General features: G+C 49.9%; 2 protein-coding genes and 1 pseudogene across 4 annotated transcripts in view; 1 reads left to right on the top strand and 2 right to left on the bottom strand.

Annotated features, from left to right (window-relative positions):
* The window catches only part of CRYBG2 (crystallin beta-gamma domain containing 2), a 29,244-nt gene extending 12,052 nt beyond the window's left edge, over positions 1-17,192 (top strand). For 2 of the 3 annotated variants that reach the window (XM_036914857.2, XM_057499877.1), the window contains 18 exons: positions 64-111; positions 197-309; positions 479-608; positions 2,483-2,622; positions 3,429-3,555; positions 3,784-3,819; positions 4,154-4,290; positions 4,439-4,565; positions 4,849-4,988; positions 5,085-5,211; positions 5,458-5,490; positions 5,614-5,726; positions 12,018-12,147; positions 13,280-13,419; positions 13,760-13,883; positions 15,393-15,551; positions 16,754-16,913; positions 17,012-17,192. In XM_036914857.2, coding sequence (XP_036770752.2) covers positions 64-111; positions 197-309; positions 479-608; positions 2,483-2,622; positions 3,429-3,555; positions 3,784-3,819; positions 4,154-4,290; positions 4,439-4,565; positions 4,849-4,988; positions 5,085-5,211; positions 5,458-5,490; positions 5,614-5,726; positions 12,018-12,147; positions 13,280-13,419; positions 13,760-13,883; positions 15,393-15,551; positions 16,754-16,913; positions 17,012-17,100 — 2,073 coding nt within the window. In that variant the 3' untranslated portion in view covers positions 17,101-17,192. Of the gene's footprint in view, positions 1-63; positions 112-196; positions 310-478; positions 609-2,482; positions 2,623-3,428; positions 3,556-3,783; positions 3,820-4,153; positions 4,291-4,438; positions 4,566-4,848; positions 4,989-5,084; positions 5,212-5,457; positions 5,491-5,613; positions 5,727-12,017; positions 12,148-13,279; positions 13,420-13,759; positions 13,884-15,392; positions 15,552-16,088; positions 16,202-16,753; positions 16,914-17,011 lie in introns of those variants that run through there. The other variant, XR_005030705.2, reaches the window with a different exon arrangement.
* LOC118927152 (mitochondrial import inner membrane translocase subunit Tim9-like) lies at positions 11,360-11,991 on the bottom strand (annotated as a pseudogene).
* A 1,360-nt stretch (positions 17,193-18,552) lies between the features above and the next one.
* Positions 18,553-20,244, bottom strand: CD52 (CD52 molecule). The gene is made up of 2 exons (XM_036914858.2): positions 20,094-20,244; positions 18,553-18,943 (listed from the first exon to the last, which is right to left on the bottom strand). The coding sequence occupies exons 1-2, from the start codon at positions 20,145-20,147 to the stop codon at positions 18,773-18,775; spliced, it is 225 nt and encodes a 74-aa protein (XP_036770753.1). The 5' UTR covers positions 20,148-20,244; the 3' UTR covers positions 18,553-18,772.
* Between the last annotated feature and the right edge of the window lie 742 nt (positions 20,245-20,986).

Raw genomic sequence — 20,986 nt, 5'->3', positions numbered from 1 at the left:
GCAGGTTGCAGGGAGGCAGTAAGGCGGCAACCCCCTAAGACTTACCGCTTTCCTCCATGCCAGAGCCCAGCACTGAAGATCCAGGGCAAGCTGAACACTAGGCCTGGGAAGGTAGGTGTGTGGAGGGGAGCAAGCCGGTGGCAGGAGGCAGGGGCCTGGGGGCAGGGCCTGAGGAACTCCCCTGTGCCTTCTCTAGATGATCCTCTTCTCAGAGGCTGGCTGCCAAGGCAGCAGCAGGGAGGTCTGGGAAGACACGGTCGATACCTCCAGCTGGGACCACGTGGCCTCTGTGAGGGTGGTTCGAGGCTGGTGAGTGTGGAGGGTCAGGGGTGTGGGGAGGGCCTGCTTGTGAACCCAGGGAACGTGAGGGCAGTGAGATGTGTCCAGGCCATCCGGGAGGAAATCCTCTCAGCTACCCAGGGCCCCTGCCTGTGGGCACACCAATCCCTAGCTGCTGACCCCGGATCTCTGCTCACAGCTGGGTGCTGTATGAAGAGTCAGAGTTCCGGGGCCGAAAGCTGGTCCTGCCTGAAGGAGATGTGGAACTCAGAGTCCTGGGATCGGCGTGGAGCACCCAAGGCATTGGCTCCCTGAGGAGGGTTGTCCGGGTGAGTGTGGGGGTGGGAGGCCAGGTGTTGCCCCTTCTATCCTGAGCCCAGGTCCCCTGAGGAAGCCAACAGCCTCAGATGCCTGGAGTTGGAGTCTCTGGGAGAGATCTTATGGGGCAGGAGGCTAAAGAGGGTTTATTATGGACTCACCTGTAGATCCCTGCCCTTGGAGCTAACTGGAGAAGAAAGGATTTCTGAGGGGTGCTCAGCCTGGTTTGGGGAGGCAAGGGTCAGGCAGTGACCAAGCCCAGCTTGGGAAAGCAGCCTGGGGAGGCTTGAGCTGGCACTAGAGAAGGGATGGGTTAAAGCAACAGAAATGGGTGAGTGTGGATGTGGGCACTTGCCTATCACCCAGGGCCCAGGCCACAGTTGACCCAAAGTGTCACAGTCATTTGTTCATTCATTTGCTCACACGGATGCTCATTAATGTCCACTGTGCGCCAGGCATCATGCCAGGCTATGGGCGTGCTGGGGAGGCCTGTTCTGTGCACTGCAGGACTCATGGTCAAGCGAGGGTTGGGTCTGAAGCAGGAAAGTCATATAACCAGACTAGGGATTTATAAACATCCCTCTGGCTGCCAAGAGGAGAAAAGACTGGATGGGGATCCCAGAGGCAGGAAGACCAGGAAGGGCTGTGATTCCCAGCTGAGGGGCACCTCTGGTTTATGAGGGAGGGGTGTGTGGCTTGAAAAGGCATGGTCGATATTATAGTTTCATATATGTAAAATGGGAAAAAACAATATTTTTTTCATAACACAAAAAGACTGCTGAAATGAACCTTGACAAAACCACCTTGGCCACAAGGGAGCCCCAGAAGAGAAAGCAGTAACTCTAAAAGCAAGGGCCTATAAGATGTTTATTTGTTTGTTGTTTAATGGAAGGATGAGTAACTCCAAGACCAGAACTGTTGCAGTCCTCCTGGTAAGAGCAGACAAGAGTTGACGAGTTTTAACTAGGGCAGTAGCCCAGCCACACAAAAGAGGGGACAGCTTTCAAAGCCTCTCTAGAAGCACACAAATGTTTGTGGACAATTTATTGTGAGCTTCTCATAATAAATTCACCTTCATGTGGGAGGTAATGAGGCACAAGAGAAAAACAAGGGCTTTGAAGTCACGTGGACCTGGATTCATTTGATTCATTCAGCACTGATTGGGCACCTAATGTATCCAGGCACTTAGGAGGTGCTGGATTGCAAGAGTGAACAGAAACAACCACGGCATTCTTGGCCCTGCTACTCACAGGCTGTGTGTCCTCAGGCAGGCCACTTACCTTTGCTGAGCCTTACTTTCCTAGTCTGTGAATGGAGAATATCTCCTATCTGGATGACCAAATGAGATGGGGTAGGACATCCCTTAGCACAATGCTTTGCATTCAGTAGATGCTTCATCAATTTGATGAGGGAGTGAGTGAATGATATGGTCCTAGTAAGGAAGAAACTCCCAGAATGCACAGAGGAACTATTGCTTTCTGGGATGACATTCAAGTGGAAGCCAGTCTGGACAGGGGCAGGAACTGCACAGAAAGGGTCAAAGTTAGGAAGCAGCTATCCATCCTGCCTGTCCCTCCAGGAGGCTGGAAGTCAGGCTATCCAGAGATAAGGCAAAGGACCTGGCACTTGACAAGCTCCTGCTGGGAACTTAAGTTCCCCCAAAGGTCTAGTGCTGGACCAGCAATGGCTTTGGTTTTGGTTTTGTCGAGCCAACCTTGCAGAGAACATCCCAGTCATGCTCCTGGCTTCTAGGGAGATGGCCACAAAGTTTCCCAGAAGCCCCTTGGAGCCACACTGGATAGACCTGGGGAAGCAGGTGTGGGCAGGGCTAATTTCCGAGGGATATTGTTTTACACTACATTTTTCCACCTCTCTCCTTCTGCAGACCTACATTACCCCAGAGATCACCCTGTACTCTGAGGAGGGCCTTAATGGGGAGCAAATAAAGCTAACTGAGGCCTTGGAGGACCCTCAAAGCCTAGAGAGGACCCTGCAGGTGGCGTCTGCCACAGTCTCGGCAGGACTGTGAGTCTGGGCTGTTCTGGAATCCCTTCAGTTAACATTCACTGTGCTGGGTGCTGGAGACACAGAGGTGACAGGACACGGTTCCTGCCCTTGAGAAGTGCTCACTCTACTGGTGGGGAAGGCAAATAAGCAGTAGTAATGCAGAGTTCTGGGACAGGGAGCGCGGGGCATGGGAGCACAGAAAAGCCCCAAAGAAGCCTGAGGTCAGAGAAACCTTCCTAGAGAAGACACCTTAGGAGGGATGAGTTGGCCAGAAGACTCTAAGCTCCATGAAGGCAGGGATTTTATGTTTTGTTCACTACTGTATCCCTGATGCCTGACACAGGGCCTGGCACTGGGTAGATGCCTCCAAATATTTGCTATTTGAATTAATGGGGAAAAGAGCCTCTCTAGCAGAGGCAACAGAAGCTGCAAAGAGGTGAGCCATCTAAGCTTCTGAAGTTCAGTCTGGCCAGAGAAAGCAGCGGGTGGGGAGATGTGCTGTCCAGAGGGAAGCAGGGGGCAGATCAAAGGGCCTCTGTGTGCAGCTGGGCTGCACTGTGAGCCTAATGGGAGAACTACCTGGGGTCTTTAAGCAGGTATGTATGCTAGGAAAGACTCTCCAGCTGTTGTGTGGAATTAGAGATGGCCAGGCCAGAGGAATAGAGACTAATGGAGTGGCTCCTGCGAGATATCATGGGGGCCTGAAATGTCCTCCCCAGTCCCCTAGATGGGGGCCTCTCCTCCAAAACCTTTTCCCCTCTAAACCTCCCAACCCCCAATCCCTGGGTGTCTGGGGGTACAGCTGCCCCTCTGCCTCCCCCCAGGTGGCTGCTGTACCCCAAACCCTCCTTTGAGGACACTCCCTGCATCCTGGAACCTGGAGAGTACCCCACCTCAGAGTCCTGGGGTACCTCAGACCCCAGCGTGGGCTCCCTAAAGCCCATGAGATTGGTAAGGAGCAGGACAATGGCCTTATCCTAAGAGAATCGGGGAAGAGGCAGGGCCTGGGAGCTCTTACTGGGAATGAGACTGGAAGAGAGGAGGATTCGAGGGGTGGAGGAGAGGGAGGACATGGGGTTTGCAGTTTTTAGGGGTCTCAGGATCAAGTAAATCCTAGGTCACCAGCCCCATCTGTCTCCCCACCTCTGGGCTGGTGTCTCAGCTCTGTCTCCTCTGCAGGGCTGCCCAAGCGTGGAGAGACCAGGGGAGCCCAAGGTAAGGGCCTGGGCTTCAAGATCAAAGAAGGCCTTCGGGTGGGGTGTGTGTATGTGTGCGGCTGTCATGGCCTAGACTGGAAGGTGGGAAAGGAGGGTGCTGGGGACCAGAAGCTGGGTCTGGGAGGGTGGAAGTCAGTGGGCTCACTGGGAACTGGCTTTTGATGTGTAAGGATCAGGTCAGAGAAGAGAGTGGAGTTAGGTGAGGGAATGGGGTTCAGTGAGGGAGTGGGAATGCCTAGCTCTGGGCTGCTGCTGGGCAGAGCCAACCCCGGCTGTCTGGTGTCTGGATCCCGATCACTGCCTCCCAACCTCACACAGCCCCCACTCCCTAGGCTGTGGTGTATGAGGCCCCAGACTTTCAGGGCCGCAGCTGGGAATTGTGTCGAGACATCTACAACCTTCAGCAGCCAGAGGACAGCCAGAGCCCCCACCTGGCCTCTGTGGGGTCCCTTCGAGTTCTTGGGGGCTGGTGAGGACGCAGGACCCTGCCTTCTACCTCATCCTCCCCCTGGCCTCTACCCGTGGGGGTGGGGAGTGACTGGGCTGCCTGGGGGTGGGGCAGCTGTCTTACACATCAGTCTTCCTGAGTCTGTCCGCCTGCCTCCACCTTCCCGCAGCTGGGTGGGCTACGAGAAGGAGGGCTTCCGGGGCCACCAGTATCTGCTGGAGGAGGGGGAATACACTGACTGGACACACTGGGGAGGCTATGACGAGGTGCTCACCTCCCTCCGGGTCATCCGGACGGTAAGCAAGGGCAATTGGGGCATCCCTCTGCCATTGGCCGTGACCATACTTCCCCCTAGTACCATTGGTTGACTTAAGAATTTGTGCCCCCCTCCCAGTTTTCCAGAGCACTCAGAAGCGTTTCCTGAGGTCTAGCCTCTCTCCCTCCTGCTGCTCTTCCTGAGGCCACACTTATCGCCTTACCCCAAAGTCCCCTTTGGGGGCGGGCTGTGTTCCTAGGGTCTGGGCACTCCCAAGGTTTCCATCGGTGGGTGGGAGAGACCTGACTGTTCCTGGGGCCCAGGATTTCGGGGACCCGGCCATCGTGCTGTTTGCGGCCACGGACTTCGAGGGGCATGGTGTGGAGGTGAGCGAGGCATTGCTGGACGTGGAGCTGGCACGACACGGCCCCCGCACGCAGGCTATCCACGTGCTCAGCGGCGTGTGAGTGACCAGGGCTTAGGGAGCGGGGCGTGCAGGGAGTGGTCCAGCAGAGGAGCCGGCTCCGCCCCTCTGACCTGCGCCCCGCCCTTCCTGCAGGTGGGTGGCCTACGAGAAGGTGGGCTTCTCCGGCGAGCAGTACGTGTTGGAGAAGGGCGTGTACCGCAACTGCGACGACTGGGGGGCGGGCAACAGCGCCCTCGCCTCGCTGCAGCCGGTCCTGCAGGTGCGTGCGGCAGCAGGGGTTCCTGAGAGGGGAAGGGCTTGGAGTCGGGGCTGTCCCACCGCAGTGGGGCGGGGCTGGAAGGACCCGGCGGGGCGCTCGTGGGGCGGGGCCTCTGGGAGGGGCGGGGCTAATCTAGACGGAGGAGGGAGAGTTGAGGAAAGGGTCGTGAATACTGAAACCCTGGGAACTGTGTGGCTAGGGGCTGGTGCGCTCCTTAAGTCTTGAAACTTCGGTTCCTCCTTTCAGGTCGGGGAGCACAATCTACACTTTGTCTCAAAGGTAAGAAGCTGGTCGAGACCTCTGGCTCCTCTGACCTCATTTCACATATCCCCGCCTCTTCCCCATTCTGTCTTCTCTCCGTCTCCCTCCTTTCCTCTCATCTCTTCCCGCCTCTGCCCCCAGATTCAGCTTTTTTCCGGCGCCGACTTCCTGGGTGACCACTTCTCCTTCGAGGATGATCAGGCCTCCCTACCCACTTCCTTCCAGCCCCAGTCCTGCCGTGTCCACGGAGGCAGGTAAGGATGGGGGGAGGGGAGGCTCGGAGGGGCAGGGGGCGGGAAGGCCGGGCGCACACGTCCAGAAGCGTTTAACTCAGCTTAGAGATCTGGACTAAGGAAGACGGTCTTTCTTTCCAATGATTTCCTTCCTTCGGCTCTCTTGAGATTAGCTATTATGTTCTGAATCATTCAGTCTTAGAACAAACAAAGCAAAATAAAGAGCCTTTGTGGAAAATGTAAAACATGTATGTAATATAGTATAAAGAACCCCACTCGTTTCATCTATCCCTCTGCCCTTTTTTTTTTTTGGTGGAGTATTTAAAATCCCCTACCCAACATAAAATTTCACAGGTAAATACTTCAGTATGTGTATCCAATTAGAAAGAACTGCTCCTGCCACACACACATAGCTCAAATTATTATCACATCTAGTAAGTTTAACAGTACTTTATTAACATCACCTAACGCCCAGTCCATGTTCAGATTTCTCCCCATTGTCTCAAAAATACCTTTGTGAAATCGGTTCGTTTTTCTCAAGGTCCAAGCAAGGTCCACACATTGCATTTGGTTGATTTGGTCTCTAATCTGTAACAGTCCTCCTCCCCTTCTTTTTATTTTATACCACTTATTTGTTTGAAGAAACCCAATAATTTGCCCTGTAAATTTCCCATCTTCTGTATTTGGTTGACTGATTCTTGGTGGTGTCTTTTAACTGTTCCTTTATGCCCTGTATTTTCTGTAAACTGGTAGCTAGACCTAGAGGCTTTATGAGATTCAGGGTGTTGTATTTTGTTTTCTTCTCAAGAAGACTATCTAGGTGGTACCAAGTACTTGCCACTGCAGCATATTGGGAGGATGTCCCACTTTTAATGATACTAAGACCCTACATTATAAGCTTCCCCATTTACCTTTCACCTAATGATTTTAGCATCTTCTGTATTTGGTTGGTAATAATTGTCTAGACCCATTATTTCTTTAGAGGTTAAAAATGACGATTTTTGAATTTGTATTATTCCTTCTACATAGATTAGCTGTAATACTTCTGTTGTCAGGCAGTCCCTTCTGGGAACATCTCTCCCTGAGCGCTAGGTGAAACCTCAACCCAGGAGAGGGTCTTGACTGATCAAGAAAGAATTCACAAATGGGTTGAACAAAAGCAAGAAGAAATTTGTTAAAGTAAAAGTAATAGCAAGTGTCACAGTTGCATAGTGCCAGGAAGAATGGCTCTTCTATTTGTGCAGCTATGGAGGCCATGGAAAGCAAGAAAGAACAGAAGAGAGAAAACAAAAGTTCACTGAACTCCTGCTCAGCATAGGGACAGATCCCTTGCCAACCCATGAAGCCAGGGTCACCTGGCGTACGATGTCCACTTGGATCTCCATGGCAAAGGAATTATATCCCTACCACCCCAGAATTGGGAAAGCCTTGGAACTCTGGATAGAGTGAATTTATGTTCTTGGAACTTTCCAAAACAGAGAAAAGGAGACAGTCAGGCAGGCTGCTAAAGAACATGATCGTATGGCTGCAGTCCCGTCTGCGTCACCCACTTAAGGGGAACACGCAAGGCCCCAAATCAGAGGTCCCCACAGCCACTTCCCTACTTGGCTGAAATAAAACAGGGAGAGAGAAAAGGCTTGTGCTTAAGACTGCAAGGTTTTTTTTGGGTTTTTTTGCTGCATTTTGCTTTTTAAAAATTATTTTTTATTAAGGTATCATTGATATACAGTCTTATGCTCAGGTTTCACATGAGCAACATTGTGGTTACTACATTCCCCCTATTATCAAGTCCCCACCACATACCCCATTACAGTCACTGTCCATCAACATAGTAAGATGCTATAGAGTCACTACTTGTCTTCTCTGTGCTATACTGCGTTCCCCATGCACCCCCTATATTATATGTGCTAATCATCATGCCCCTTAATCCCCTTATCCCTCCCTTCCCACCCACCCTCCCTGTCCCTTACCCTTTGGTAACTGTTAGTCCATTCTTGGGTTCTGTGAGTCTGCTGCTGTTTTGTTCCTTCAGTTTTTGCTTTGTTCTTATACTCCATAGATGAGTGAAATCATTTGGTACTTGTCTTTCTCTGCTTGGCTTATTTCACTGAGCATAATACCCTCTAGCTCCATCCATGTCATTGCAAATGGTAGGATTTGTTTTCTTCTTATGGCTGAATAATATTCCATTGTGTATATGTACCACATCTTTATCCATTCATCTACTGATGGACACTTAGATTGCTTCCGTATCTTGGCTATTGTAAATAGTGCTGCAATAAACATAGGGGTGCATATGTCTTTTTGAATCTGTGATCCTGTTTTCTTAGGGTAAATCCTAGGAGTGGAATTCCTGGGTCAAATGGTATTTCTATTCTTAGTTTTTTGAGGAACCTCCATACTGCTTTCCACAATTAAGACTGTAAAGTTGAATGAAATTGCAGTGTCAAAGACACTTACCAACGATGGATGAGATCTCTTAGTAACCTTCTAGCTGGCTTGAAAGAATTCAAACAAAAAGTGCAATAGGCTAAGCAGTATGAAGGTTTTATTTAAACTAAAGTACACATTAGAAGGAGGGAGGGTGGGAAACCTCAGAGAAAAGGTGCCAAACAGGTTTATTCGGAGGGAGAGTAGGAAGGTTTTATTTAAATTGCCAGTACAAACTCTGACAGGAGTTAGGGCAATCTCAGAGAAAGAGGTGATATGCTTATGGGTTTAGGGTTTGGAGTTTTATAGGGCCTTTTGGCTAGTGGTCAGTATTAGGCAAGACGTATGTAGTCTTTTTCTTAAGGATAGGATTTTCCAGATAACTGTGTTGATTGGCATCCTGGCATTCTTTATCCATCAAAGCTGACAACTTTCTATCAAGTTTGTTATGCTCTGGAGGTCAGTTCCTTGGAGGTTTCTTTCTTGTCTTGGACACAGACATTACTTAATTGATTAGTGTGACTGGAAGAAGAAAAACATGAGAAGGAAAAACAACATTTTAAGGTTAGGTTAAAGAATAGGCTGGCCTTTGTTCGCAAGCTGGACCTTGTAGTGGCATGGTGCTGCCCCACGTCCCTGCTCTACCTCACTTCTATAAGGAACCTTCCCTTTGCAACCATTTGTTTACCTGAAATAGTATATATAAAAAGGGCAGTTTGGTCCTTTCTCAACAATCAATGTTTGCCCCTTTCTCTTGTGCATTTTTCAGAATACTTTGTGAATTGGTATCCTAGCAACCTCCAAAGCTGACCAGTGAAGTTTTTTTAAGTATTGTTATGAACTCATAGAGTTTTATGTTTTCAAAATGCTTCAATCTGTTGGAGTCACTATTCTTTTATGTGACATCTTTGACAAATGGCAGCCCCTTTAAATTGCCTGCTGGGTCCTTTTGATATGATCCCAATTGTTTTTTTTTATAACTTCCTTGTTTTTCTGGCACAATAAGACACTCCAGGATCATTTTGTACATTTTTTTACTCCAAATTTGTTATCAGCCATTTCTGATTCCTTTTAGCGGGAAATGGTATTTAGAGACCAAAATCTGCATGTTGGGTATTTCAAAATTATAATACCACTATTACTACTAACAGTGAAAACCAGTGAATGATGTTTGAGGCTTCCTTGTGGTTCATTTTGTTCTCGGCACATTCACCAACATCCCATTCAGTATGTACAGTTCAAAATATTGTGTTTGTAAGACATTTGAAATAATTATTTTTTCTGTCTGGTTACACCACCAACCTGGTACACAGTTAAGTTCATTTATTTTATTTAATTTGTTTTAATTTTTAGGATACATTTTAAAAGGATACTTGTTTTTTAATTATGTAGAATATTTACAATATTCTTAGTGTGGGCTGCTACAACAAAATACTATGCAGTGGGTGGCTTAAACCCAAGGAATTAATTTTCTCACAATTCTGGAGGCTGGGAAATCCAAGATCAAGGTGCTAGCCCATTTAGCTCCCTAGTGAAGGCTCTCTTCCTGGCTGCCCTCTTGCTGCATCCTCACATGGCAGAGAGCTCCTGTCTCCTCCTTTCCTTATAATGACACCAGTCCCATCATGGGGGCTCCACCCTCATGACCTCATCTCAACCCAGTTACCTCCCGGAGGCCATCATCTTTGAGGTTAGGGCTTCAACATGTGAATTTGGGGGAGACGCAAACTCAGTACGCAGTCAAAGGCAACACTTAAAAACGATAGCCTTCCATTCTGTCCCTGCCATCTTTTCCCCCCTCTCTCCCTGCAGGTAATTTTTCTTTTTGGTGTTTTGTTTATTCATCCATTGTTTCTTTTTGAAGACAAGCAAATATACTCTCATATATACATTTACATATGACTATAGAAACCAAATATGTCTTATTTCTCTCCTCCCCCATTTTCTTATGTAAAAAAGAATACAACTTGGTGAATATACTGAAGACATTGAATTGCATACTTTAAAAGAGTGAATTTTATTTTATGCAAATTGTATCTCAGTTTTTAAAAGCCTACTATAAACAGTGTTTTTGCACCTTGTTTTTTTTTTTTTTACTTATATTTTGGTGATCACTTTATATCCCCTTAAGAGCTCTTCCTTATCCGTTTTTACTGCTATATTGTACTAGACTCTTAGTTTGTTCAACCAATCCCCTACTGATTAGACATTGGGGCTGTTTCTACCCTTTGCCATTGCAAAAAGCGCTGTAATAAACAGCCTTGTGCTTGTGTCATTTCATGTTTTTGAAGGGGGTCCTGGGATAGATTCCAAGAAATGGGGTTGCCAAGTAATTGCGCATAGGTTTGCTTGATATTGCCAAATTTCCCTCTGTAGGGGCAGTATGATTTCATTCAGTCATTCCTTTTTTCTTTCTTAACTTTGGTTCCCTTTTTATTACACTAATCACATGTCATGGCTGAGAGTGCACTGAACATTGTTTGTTGGTGTGACTCAGAATCGTCCATATTGGTCTCTATGGTTTTGAACAAGACAGAACAACACAGTCTCCACTAGAGCCTAACAGTCTTAAATATGCCCAAGCTAGTCTCAGACGGGATGTTTCCTGAAGATCGTGAAAACGTAGCTAGGATGGGAATGTGTGATGCCCATCCTGACACAAGGGAGGCGAGAAAAGGATCATGCATTAAAATGATTAGCAAGTAACTACTTTATGTATTTACCAGCAATTTGAGGCAGACATGAATGAACAGGAATACTTGGAGAACGATCCTGATTGAAAAACATTTCAACATATCCGTAGTCCAGTCAGAATACTGTGGTACTATATAGTGTAAACAACTACTCACAGATATTTCCATTTATTTTACTTTGAGTAATAAAAAATTTCCTCTATTTCATGCATGATTGAATACAATTTTGCTTTAAAATTAAAGCAAGTCACAATCGAAGAAGTCACTTTTCTAAAGAAGGTTTATTTTTCTAACCAAGAGACCAAGCTTCTAAATTTTAAGGCCTTAATAAATGTTGCATCTTACTATTTTCATTGAACAAGAAGACCTATTTTGATTATTCCTGGTAAATAGCAATTTTGTTTTTCCAGTGGTTTCCATTTGCCAAACAGTCGTGACAGATGGTTTAACATGCTGGCTCCTGTTTTCAGGGGATATTATCCTCATTTCCAGGCAATAGCTGTTGGCAATCTTTCATCAGAAGTCCATCCATCAGGACTTCTCTATCATGGTTGACCAGAGTCCTGCTTTGGCTGCTAGGACTTCATTCTGCTGAGTATGGCTGAATATGATCCTGAAATCTCATGGATATTCTTTCTTGTCATTTTTTAATATTTCTGTAAGCAATGTTCTGAGCAGGTGGTCTCTTCAGGTTTTACTTCTCTTTTTGTGAAGTCTTTAACACCATCCAAAAAGCATGTTTCTGTAAGTTTATTGTAGGTTCCAAGAAGTTCCTTAAACTGTTTTATCTGATCAGATTCTGGTATTTGTGCAGCCATATTCTTTTGGTATGTTTATTAGTCACCTTTTATCATGCATGAGTTTCCTTTCTGTTCTGGGAAAATAGTTGTCCAACGTTTGCTCGAATGTCTCCAGTGAGGCCCGATTTCTTACTTAAGCACAAGCTCTTGTATCCGACACCAATGTGAGCCTGGGTGGCTGTGCTGCCAGAGAGACAAGTGTCCTTTCAGTCATTTCTTAAGTCTGACCTCAATCTCTGCTGTTCATTCTTGACCTCCCCTGAAGTGGTGGGGGGTCACGATCAAGTGACACTTTATACAGTTGGCTGTATCTCAGGGCGCCTGGGCAGGCTGAGGAAAGGGCAGGCCCAAATACCCACTCACGTCCCCTAACTCCTTCCCTTCCCCAGCTGGATTCTATTTGATGAGAAGAACTTCGAGGGTGACCAGCACATTCTCTCCGAGGGCGAGTTCCCCACTCTCACAGCCATGGGCTGCCTAGCCTCCACAGTCCTGGGCTCTCTCCGGAAGGTACCCCTGGTGAGTACCCTTGTTCAGTTCCAGGCAACCCCAGAGGCAGTGTGTGCCGCTGGGGGAGTCCTAGGCATGGCGCCTGGGCACATAGCCCCACCTCCAAGGACTCCATGGTCACACTGACATAAAGATTGCACTGCAGAGTATGTGCAGATACGGAAGAGGTACAGGGACAGTAGGGACCAGCCTTCAGGGGTCTGTTGGGGGCAGGGGCCTGGACAGCTGAGGTGCTGGTCCTGAGCTGGGAGGAAGGGAGCAGAAGGTGGCTCTGCGGCTGTGGGCGGGGCAAGGCCGCAGAGGTGCTACAAGCAAGCCTGTGCAAGTGATGTCCTGGGCTGGGGCGAGAGGGAGAGAAATGACACAGTCACATTAGGGAGCTGGGGTCTGCAAGACTAGTGACCAACTGGTTGGCCAGGGGGCAGCACACATAGGTCAGCCAACATTTGCTGAGCACAGACCACACTCCAGGCAGTGCTGAAGAGGTTTCCCACATACTAGGGCGTTTAAGCCTCACCACACACCGTGTGGGTTTGTTGCTATTACCATCTCCCTTTTCCAGATGTGCTTGAAAACAAGCACAGAGAGGTCATGTGACTTGCTCCAGTTCCCACAGCTGCTAACAGGCAGAGCCAGGTTCTCCCTGAGGCAGGCCCAGCTCCTGGGTCCATGCTCATCACAACTACATGTTGGTCTCTGAAGGCAAATAGACGTTATCTGCAGTCCAGCTTCAGGGCCTTGAGCAAGTGGTTTAATCTTGTCCAGCCTCAGTTTCCCCTCTGTCAAACGGATAATAATAGCACCTAGCTTATAGGGTTGCTGAGAAGTTAACAACATTTTGGGTAAAGTGCTTAGCACAGAATCGGGCATGTAGTAAGCCCTGAATATGAGAGCTGCTATAATTACCAATATTATTATTATTATTCTTAGAAGGGCCATTTCCTGGGGAGGAGGTGCTGAGGGGCAGTGGTGGGCCTAGTCTGGCACATGTTGCCTCTGAGAATCTGGGGGACATCTAGCTGGCCGTGTCCAGGAGTCGGGGGCCCTTTCAGGGAAGAGGGTCAGGAATACCTATCTGGGGCCTGAGTCTGGGGCTGGAGCCCCCACCGCCTCACCCTTTCTCCATACCCTGGGCCCCCAGCACTTTTCAGAGCCCTCCATTTCCCTGTACGGCCTGGAGTGCTTCGAGGGGAAGGAGATCGAGCTCGACGGGGAGGTGCGGAGCCTGCAAGCCCAGGGCTTCAACAACCACGTGCTGTCCGTGCGGATCAAGGGGGGCGTGTGAGTGGGTTGTGGGGAGGCACAGGGATTGGGCGCTGCTAGTGAGTGACGGCTGGGTTTCTGGCCTCCTCTCCCTCCCCTTTCTAATCTGTTCCCCTCCCAGCCAGGAGGGAGGGAGAACTGCAGACTTCCGAGGGTCACCGGCTCCCAGGCTTTGGACCCTCCTCTGCCCTGTGAAGTCCCAAATCTACTTCCCTCTCCCCTCTGGGCACCCTGGCCCCAGGCAGAGAAGTCCCAGTAAGAGAGAAAAGAAGGTGGAGGATGCTCTGATTTTCATGTCTTCTCCACCTGTCTGTCTGTCTGTCTTCCTCTCTGTGTCTCTGGCACTTGCTGGGCCCAGCTGGGTGCTGTGTGAGCACAGTGACTTCCGGGGCCGCCAGTGGCTGGTGGGCAGCTGCGAGATCACCAACTGGCTGACCTACAGTGGGACCCAGAGGGTGGGTTCGCTCTACCCCATCAAGCAGGTGGGTAGTGTGTCAGGTGGAGTGTGTCTGTGCCTGCCCATGTGGGTATGAGTCTGTCTGTGTTGCCCATGTTTCCCAGACTCAGCATTTGTGTACTTGTGTCACAGTTTTTTGCTACATTGTCCTTCCTTTTGAATCATTACCTACTTAATACTTTTCTCTAAATCAACTCAACTTTTTTTTACTTTATCCTTATCCTAGGGAATAATATCCGTAAAAGTCATGAGTTCAATGTGTACGTATGATTTGTCCTTAATAGACATTGTAATAACTACATTACCATTAAATTTTTAATAGTAAGTTTCTCCACAGAGGGCTGAAAATTATCTCATGTCCCACCCACCAGTAGGAAGCACATCTCACTTTGGGAAACCCTGTGTTCCCACTTGTGTCTCCTGTGTCTGTGAGCACATGCCTTGACATGGGTCTCATGAGTGTACATGTGCATACATGTGGAGGCATGGTTGTGTGGGGGCTGTGTGTGTGCATGTGCCTGTCTGAGGGTATCTCTGTGTCCATAATGTCATGTGTATCCATGTGTCCGTCTGCTCGAAAGGTTGCCTGTGTGGTGTGTGTGATCACATCTGAGAGTGATTATGACTACACGTGTATGTATTTGTGACACTCTTGAGAGTGTCTTTGTATGAGGACATTTGTGGGCTCTCTATATCCACAGATTCTTATCATTGCTAGAAGAAATCTTGGAGATTATCTCCAACCCTCACATTTTACAGATGGGGAAATACAGGCCCAGAGAAGTGGACGAGGATTTGCTCAGCAGTCTTGGGCAAGTACTCTACCTCCATGGACCTCTGTTTCCTCATCTTTAAAATGGGGTTAAGATATATATATGGAGTTTTTGAAGACTGAAGATAAATAACACATGTAAAGCCCTTGAAGCAGTGCTTGAGTATGTAAGCACTCAACACATATTAGCTGTGATTCTGTGATTCTTATTACAAGTAATACCATCCCACTATCCAAGCACCCCAGCTGGTTTGTGGCCCAGCCTGGTGTGATGTCTGGCAGGCCAGTGACTGCTCTCCTGTGATACTTCTTCATCATGAATGTGTGTGTATGTCTGTATTCCTACATGCATCCTTTTAGCAGACCTAAGAGCCTGGCATGGAGTAGGCTGGGAGGGACCTGTGCATCGGCCAGGATGTGTGAGTTTGCATGGCTGCGTGTATCCGTGTGTTTGTGTCTGCTGCCAACTTTGGTGAGACCATGTGGACCTTGGGTGTATCCGCCAGTGTGTCCCTCTGCACATGTCTGTGGGTATCACTGTGGACATGGAACTGTGTGAGTGTGGATGTGCGCTCTGTAGGTTCCCTTAGTGTGTGTGTAAAAGAAGGGGTGATGTCGAAGCAGGACTGAGGAAGGGTTAGGGGCAGGAAAGAGGGCTTGGAAATTTGGGATACTGAGGGTCCAGAGTTGAGGATGTTGGGGACCCTGGTGGGAGCATCCCTGCCCAGCACCCCTGACTCTCAGCTCCCCCTCACTCACCAGCGCCGGGCGTATTTCCGCCTCTGGAACGCAGCACTGGGGGGATTCCTGGCTGTGCCAGACCATGTAGAAGATATGAAGGCGGGCCGTGTGGTGGTCGCAGAGCCCCGAGCTGGAGGCAGCTGCATCTGGTACTACGAGGATGGGCTGCTGAAGAGCCAGGTACCAGCTGAGGGACTGGGATGACAAGGATACCAGGGTCCTGCACACTTGCAGTCCCACTTTGGGGAGTCCCAGTCCAGTTAGGAATAGACCCATTCTTGGCCAGGATCCTGGGAAGGTGGAAAATTCAGGCTATGCGTCCTTGTGCAAATCAGGCTCCTCTCTGGGCCCTAAACCCCCACCTGCAAAGTAAGAACAAACCAGATGCTTCTAAGGGACCTCCCAGCTCTGATAGCCTGCGGCAGAGCTTGGATCTTATTAATTATGCTAGCTTCTTTACACAAACATTTCATGAGCACCTACTACTTTGCCGGCCTGGTTCTAGGTGCTGGGAATACAGCAGTGAAAAGACAGAACTCCTGCCTTCCTGAAGCTTATATCCTAGTACGGAGAAACAGAAATAGTTTAAATCTGTAAAATATTTAAGTGCCTTTGAACATGAAAAATGTGATAGGGGACGAATAAATGAAGAAAGGAAACGGGGAGTATCAGTAGCTCCGCCAAGGGGAGCCCTTCTTGAGAAGGTGCCGTTTGCAGGAGGCAACATGCAGAGGTGTGAGGAGTGCTCCAAGCTGCAGGACCAGAAGGCCCTGAGGGGGGAGCATGCCTGGTGACAGGACTGGCAAGGCCACCTGAATGGTTGAAGTGAAGTGAGTGAGGGAAGTAATGGCAGCAGATGAGAGCAGAAAGGTTATGGGGGTACAGGCCAGACAGCCACTGAAGGGGTTTCCTTTACTTGGAGTGAGAGGGAACACTGGTTGTGTGCCGGGCTCTGTGCTGAGCCCTTCACACGAATGCCTCATATAACCCTTAGAGGACACTGTGGGGCAGGTCCTATTATACTCCCCATTACAGGTGAGGAAACCAGCGCACAGAGAAGTGAAGTAACTGGCTGAAAGCCACACAGCCAGTAGGTGTGTGGAGACTTGTCTGATACTAAAGCCTGTGCTTTGGGAGTCAGTCATGGGAGACTTCCTGGAGGAGCTAATACTTTTCCAGCATTTGTATGGTTTCTCCTATTGAACTCTCACAACAATCAGCACTCAGGGATTCCTATCCCGAAAGAAACCAAAGCCCAGAAAGATTAAGAGATTTTCAGTCTGTAAGAGTCAGGATCCAGAGCTGGGTTTCTCAAGGGTATCCTGGGTTTGGTGGGGGCCCTGTGGGGAGGAACAGTGCCTGATGACTTTCTGGGGCCCCAGGTTGCCCCTACTATGAGCCTGCAGGTGATTGGACCCCCCAGCACAGGCTCTAAGGTGGTGCTGTGGGCTGACAGCCGCCTGCCTCGCCAGACGTGGAGCATCAGTGAATCAGGCCACGTCTGCAGCGAGATGTTTGAAGGCCAGATCCTAGATGTGAAGGGTAAGGTGGGGGGAGGGGGGAGGGCACCTGAGGGGGGAGGGCAGTGGAGTCTGCAGCTCTCTTCTGACCATCTCCCCGTCTCTTACCTCCTCCCCCAGGTGGCCAGGGCTATGACCGAGACCACGCAGTGCTGTGGGAGCTGGCCAAGGACAGGGTGTCCCAGATCTGGACCATCCATGTGCTTTGACCCCACGCCTCCCCTCCAGCCCTGGAGGCTTTCCCTGGGATGCAATGTTTTTATAGGTCTTTTTGTTGTAATATAAGCTTTTTCTAATATGCTCCCAGGCATTCTCGTTTCTGTGCACCTTGATATTTGGGGGTGGGAGTGAGGATTTGTTCGCCTGCTTGCTTCCCCCTACTCAGGGCTCCTTGCCTCCCAGCTCGTTCTGGGGCTCAGATGCAAGGCCTCTCTCTGCCACCAGAGGGAGCCCTGGAATCAGACTACCTGGTGAGCCCATTCTTTTAGGTTGTCACCCTGGGTGGGGTGTTCCAAGAGCCTGCTCTGAGCCTCGTCTGGCCCTGGACTGGGGGGGCACAAACACGATCCAAGCCCTTGGTCCCTGCCTTCAGGAAACTCGCCAGTGGGGGATTCCAACAGGGAGGGTGATACACTCAGTGACAGTGTAAGAATGGATACAGAAGGATGATGTGTGGAGGAAGGCCCTAAACCATTCGGGTGCAGGACAGACTGCTTGGAGGAGGGGAACCTCAGCTGAGATGTGGAGGATGGAAAAGAGTCAGCCAGCCTAGAGGGTGGGAGAGGAAAAGGTTCTAGGGATGCAGACAAGTGCAGGGGTGAAGCTTGAAGTTCAGTGTGATGAGGACACAGTGGGCCAGACAGGGGAGGTGAGCAGGAATCATTCCCCACAGGGCCTGCCCAGCAGGGCTCCTCTCAGCCTCCCCCAACTCTGGCCTCAAGGCCTGAAGGCTTGGCCTCAGTCAAAGAAGCTGGGGGAGTGCTATGGTCCTAACCTAGCTCAGAGAGGGCAGGACATAGGAGAGGAACAGCTCTCTCTGACCCCCATCTAGCAGGCACTGCTCTGCCCCGTGGCCAAAGTCCTCGAGGGCTTCTCTGTGGCTCCCTTCTCCCTCTGCAGCTCCCAATACCGCCACCCCAAACCCAGAAGAGGGAGGAGTGGTTTGAGCAGCTGTGTCCTTCCTGCCTTCCCAGCCCATGAGCAGGTGGGCAGGAAGTGGACAGTTGCCTCTTCATCCTTCTCAGGCCCCAGTGGTTGGAGACAAGAGCACAGGATGCCTTTGAGGTTAGGGAGTGTGTGTGTGTGTGCATGTTCTCTCTGAATCTGTCATTCTGAAGACATCCAGGCACTAAGGTGGGGGACTCTCTGAGCTTCTCTAACTGGGGATGTCCAGGCTAGTGGGGGAGGTCCCTGGGGACTATCATTCCCAGACGCCCAGGGACAGGTGAAGGGATGCTGAGGAGGGCAGTTTCTGGGCCAAGTCCCTGCAAGGTGATCCTAAGGGGAGGGGCCTCTGCTTCTGGACTTTGAGGCAAGGGAGCTGGGGCCAGAGCTCCCTGGTGCCACCTCTTTTGCAATGGAAGCGTGGGAGGCTCTGTGGTTCTGCTGCAAACCTGGGTCTTGTGCCCAGTGATGTCCAGTAACCACACACAGGACCCCACTCCAAGCACAAGACAGCTTTATTGACCCCTGGCTGGCTACTGCTTGCCTTTCGCCTCCATACCTCCCCGTGTTGGCCATTTCCCCATAGGCACTACCTATCAGTTCCCATCACCTGGTCATCTCTGGCATCAACCCCTCCCAAGGATGAGAGAGGATTTCTCCTGCTAGTGTAGTGGCAGCTTTTTCGGGGGCACAGGGGTAGAGCTCGAGCACGTCACCTCAGCTGAGGTAGAAGAGCTGGATGAGGGTGTTAGTTAGGAAGATGAGGACACTGCCACCGCCCAGGCTGCTGAGTGTGGGGGCCCCACTCTTCATGGGTTTCTTGGTGGTTCTCACGGTGTTTTCCATGGCTCTTGGCGTGGTCATATTTCCCAAGACTCCAGTTTGTATCTGCAAGAGAAGTGGGGCAAGAGCAGGGGGCTTTTGAACCTCACGTTTGTTGTTAGAGACATTTCCCCTCCCTGATAAAACAGTCCTCACTTCTCTGTCCCTCATGACTACAACTTCTGCCACAAGGTCCTGCGGGTTAGTTGCTACCTGCAAAGGTAGTCCATGGTCCGCCTCCTGTGGAACCCTCCTTCCGCCTCCACCAGGCAGCCAGCTCCTCCAGCACGTGGAAGACAGGAGCCTGTGGCCCCAGCCTTTGACCTTACTAGCCGGGTCAAGGGATTGGCTTTTCTGAGCCTCAGTTTCCTTATCTTCTATATGTGGAGAAGAGCCCATCACAGTTGTGGAGTCACATGAGACAAGGCTGATGAGAGGCACCTGACACAGCATGAGTGGGTGGATATGTAGTAGAGAGGGTGCAGTTCTTCCCTGAGGAAATGGCTGTGTGGTGATCAGACTGTTCTCAATGCTTGATCAAGCTGCAACTAAAGCTGCTCTTGATGGAGATTAAGCTGTTTTTTATGGTGATCAAACTGTTCTCAATGCATGATCAAGTTATTCTAGATCAAGAACTTGATGGCTGCCATCTCCTATATTGACGAGTACTCCGGGCATGTGGGATGCTGCCAGAGCTGCCTCCAGAAATAGCAGTTGGTTTTGAAACCTGTTGTTTCTGGAGGGAGATCTTTGCATTCCCAAGCTTGCAGGCTTCTCTCCCTGGGAGGTTCCCTGCCACTTCCAGAACCAGATCAGGCTCCACTTGAACATTTCCTGGTTGTTCCCAGGAGGACCGAATTTCCCAGATTCCCTGTGGGTGATGCTGTTCTCATTCTGTCTTCCAAGCCTCTTAATTCTGTATTAGTCCACAGCACCCATGGGTGCCTCAGTTTGCTTAGAACCTCATGAGGCACTCTGGAAGTGCTCCCCAGCCTCTGGCACAGGCTTCTGCTCAGGGACAGTTCTTAAGTAGTCAGACCCCAGGAAGAAGGTCTGGCAGGCTGGGAGCTGGGCCCCCAGTCCTTGGTTCTCCTGCTGGAGTCTTTGCTCCCATGGGAGAAGGCTGGGTGCCCAGGAGCCTACATTCCCTCCCTCCCATACCAGGGGGTCTGGGGAGTCCTGGGTGCTGGTGCCAGGGCCTCTGGGGGGCTCTTACCTGAATCGTAACCAGGAGGCTGATGGTGAATAGGAAGAGGAGGCAGCCCTTCATCCTGGGAAGTCTTGGTGACTGTCTTAGTAGCAGCGTTTAGGAATGAGTGCAGGACTGTCTGCAGGCTTCTTTGGCCTGACTGCTTTTGTACGAGGAGGCACGGGAGGCGGGGTGGAAGGAGAGGAAGGAGGGCCTATGGGGTGGGGTGGGTGCTGTTTCCTTCCTGTGCCCTTGGGGCTGAGGATACAGGTCCTGGCAGATGATGGGTTCTGGGTAGGGACAGAGGCAAACCCCAGGGGATTGGAGGTAACCCCAGGGGATTGGAGGTGGGCAAACCAGGGGGGCATCTCCAGGGTGGAATAGGGTCCTGAGCTTGGAGTTATGCGTACTGGGGATTAAATCTTGGTTTAATCACCAATCAACTCTGAGACTCCAGGCCAGAAACTCTTACTTCTCCCAGCCTTTAACAAAAGAGCTGCCGGAGGATTAAGTGCAACCTAATTAAAACATTGGGGCAGGGGACAGGAGCTGAAGGAGAAAAGGCTGGGATAGTTTTAGGTTTCAAGATAAAGCTGTAGATGGCTCCACAGTTTCAGAATGAAGGCTGGGTGAACACTGAAATTCAGGAAGGAGCTGGTTAGTAGAGTCTGTGAAAATGAAGGTATACAATACTAGGTGTCAGGAAATCTAGCTTCTAGGGAGGCCCATTCCCTCCAGGCCTCATTTCTTATTTCAAGTGAGTAGATTGAAATGTATTATTTCTGAAGTTTATTAAGACCCAGCATTTTGTGATTTGGATAAAGAGAGTAGCAGGTGGGGTTTTTTTTGTTGACCTTAAAAACAGTTAATTTATCAGCAAAAATGGGTTTATTTAGGAATAGCAGAGAATTATAATTCAG

This window comes from Manis pentadactyla, chromosome 4, assembly GCF_030020395.1.
Source record: "Manis pentadactyla isolate mManPen7 chromosome 4, mManPen7.hap1, whole genome shotgun sequence".
Taxonomy (NCBI): Eukaryota; Metazoa; Chordata; class Mammalia; order Pholidota; family Manidae; genus Manis; species Manis pentadactyla.
Note: the sequence above shows the minus strand (reverse complement) of the source record. Positions and strands in the feature narration are given on the sequence as shown.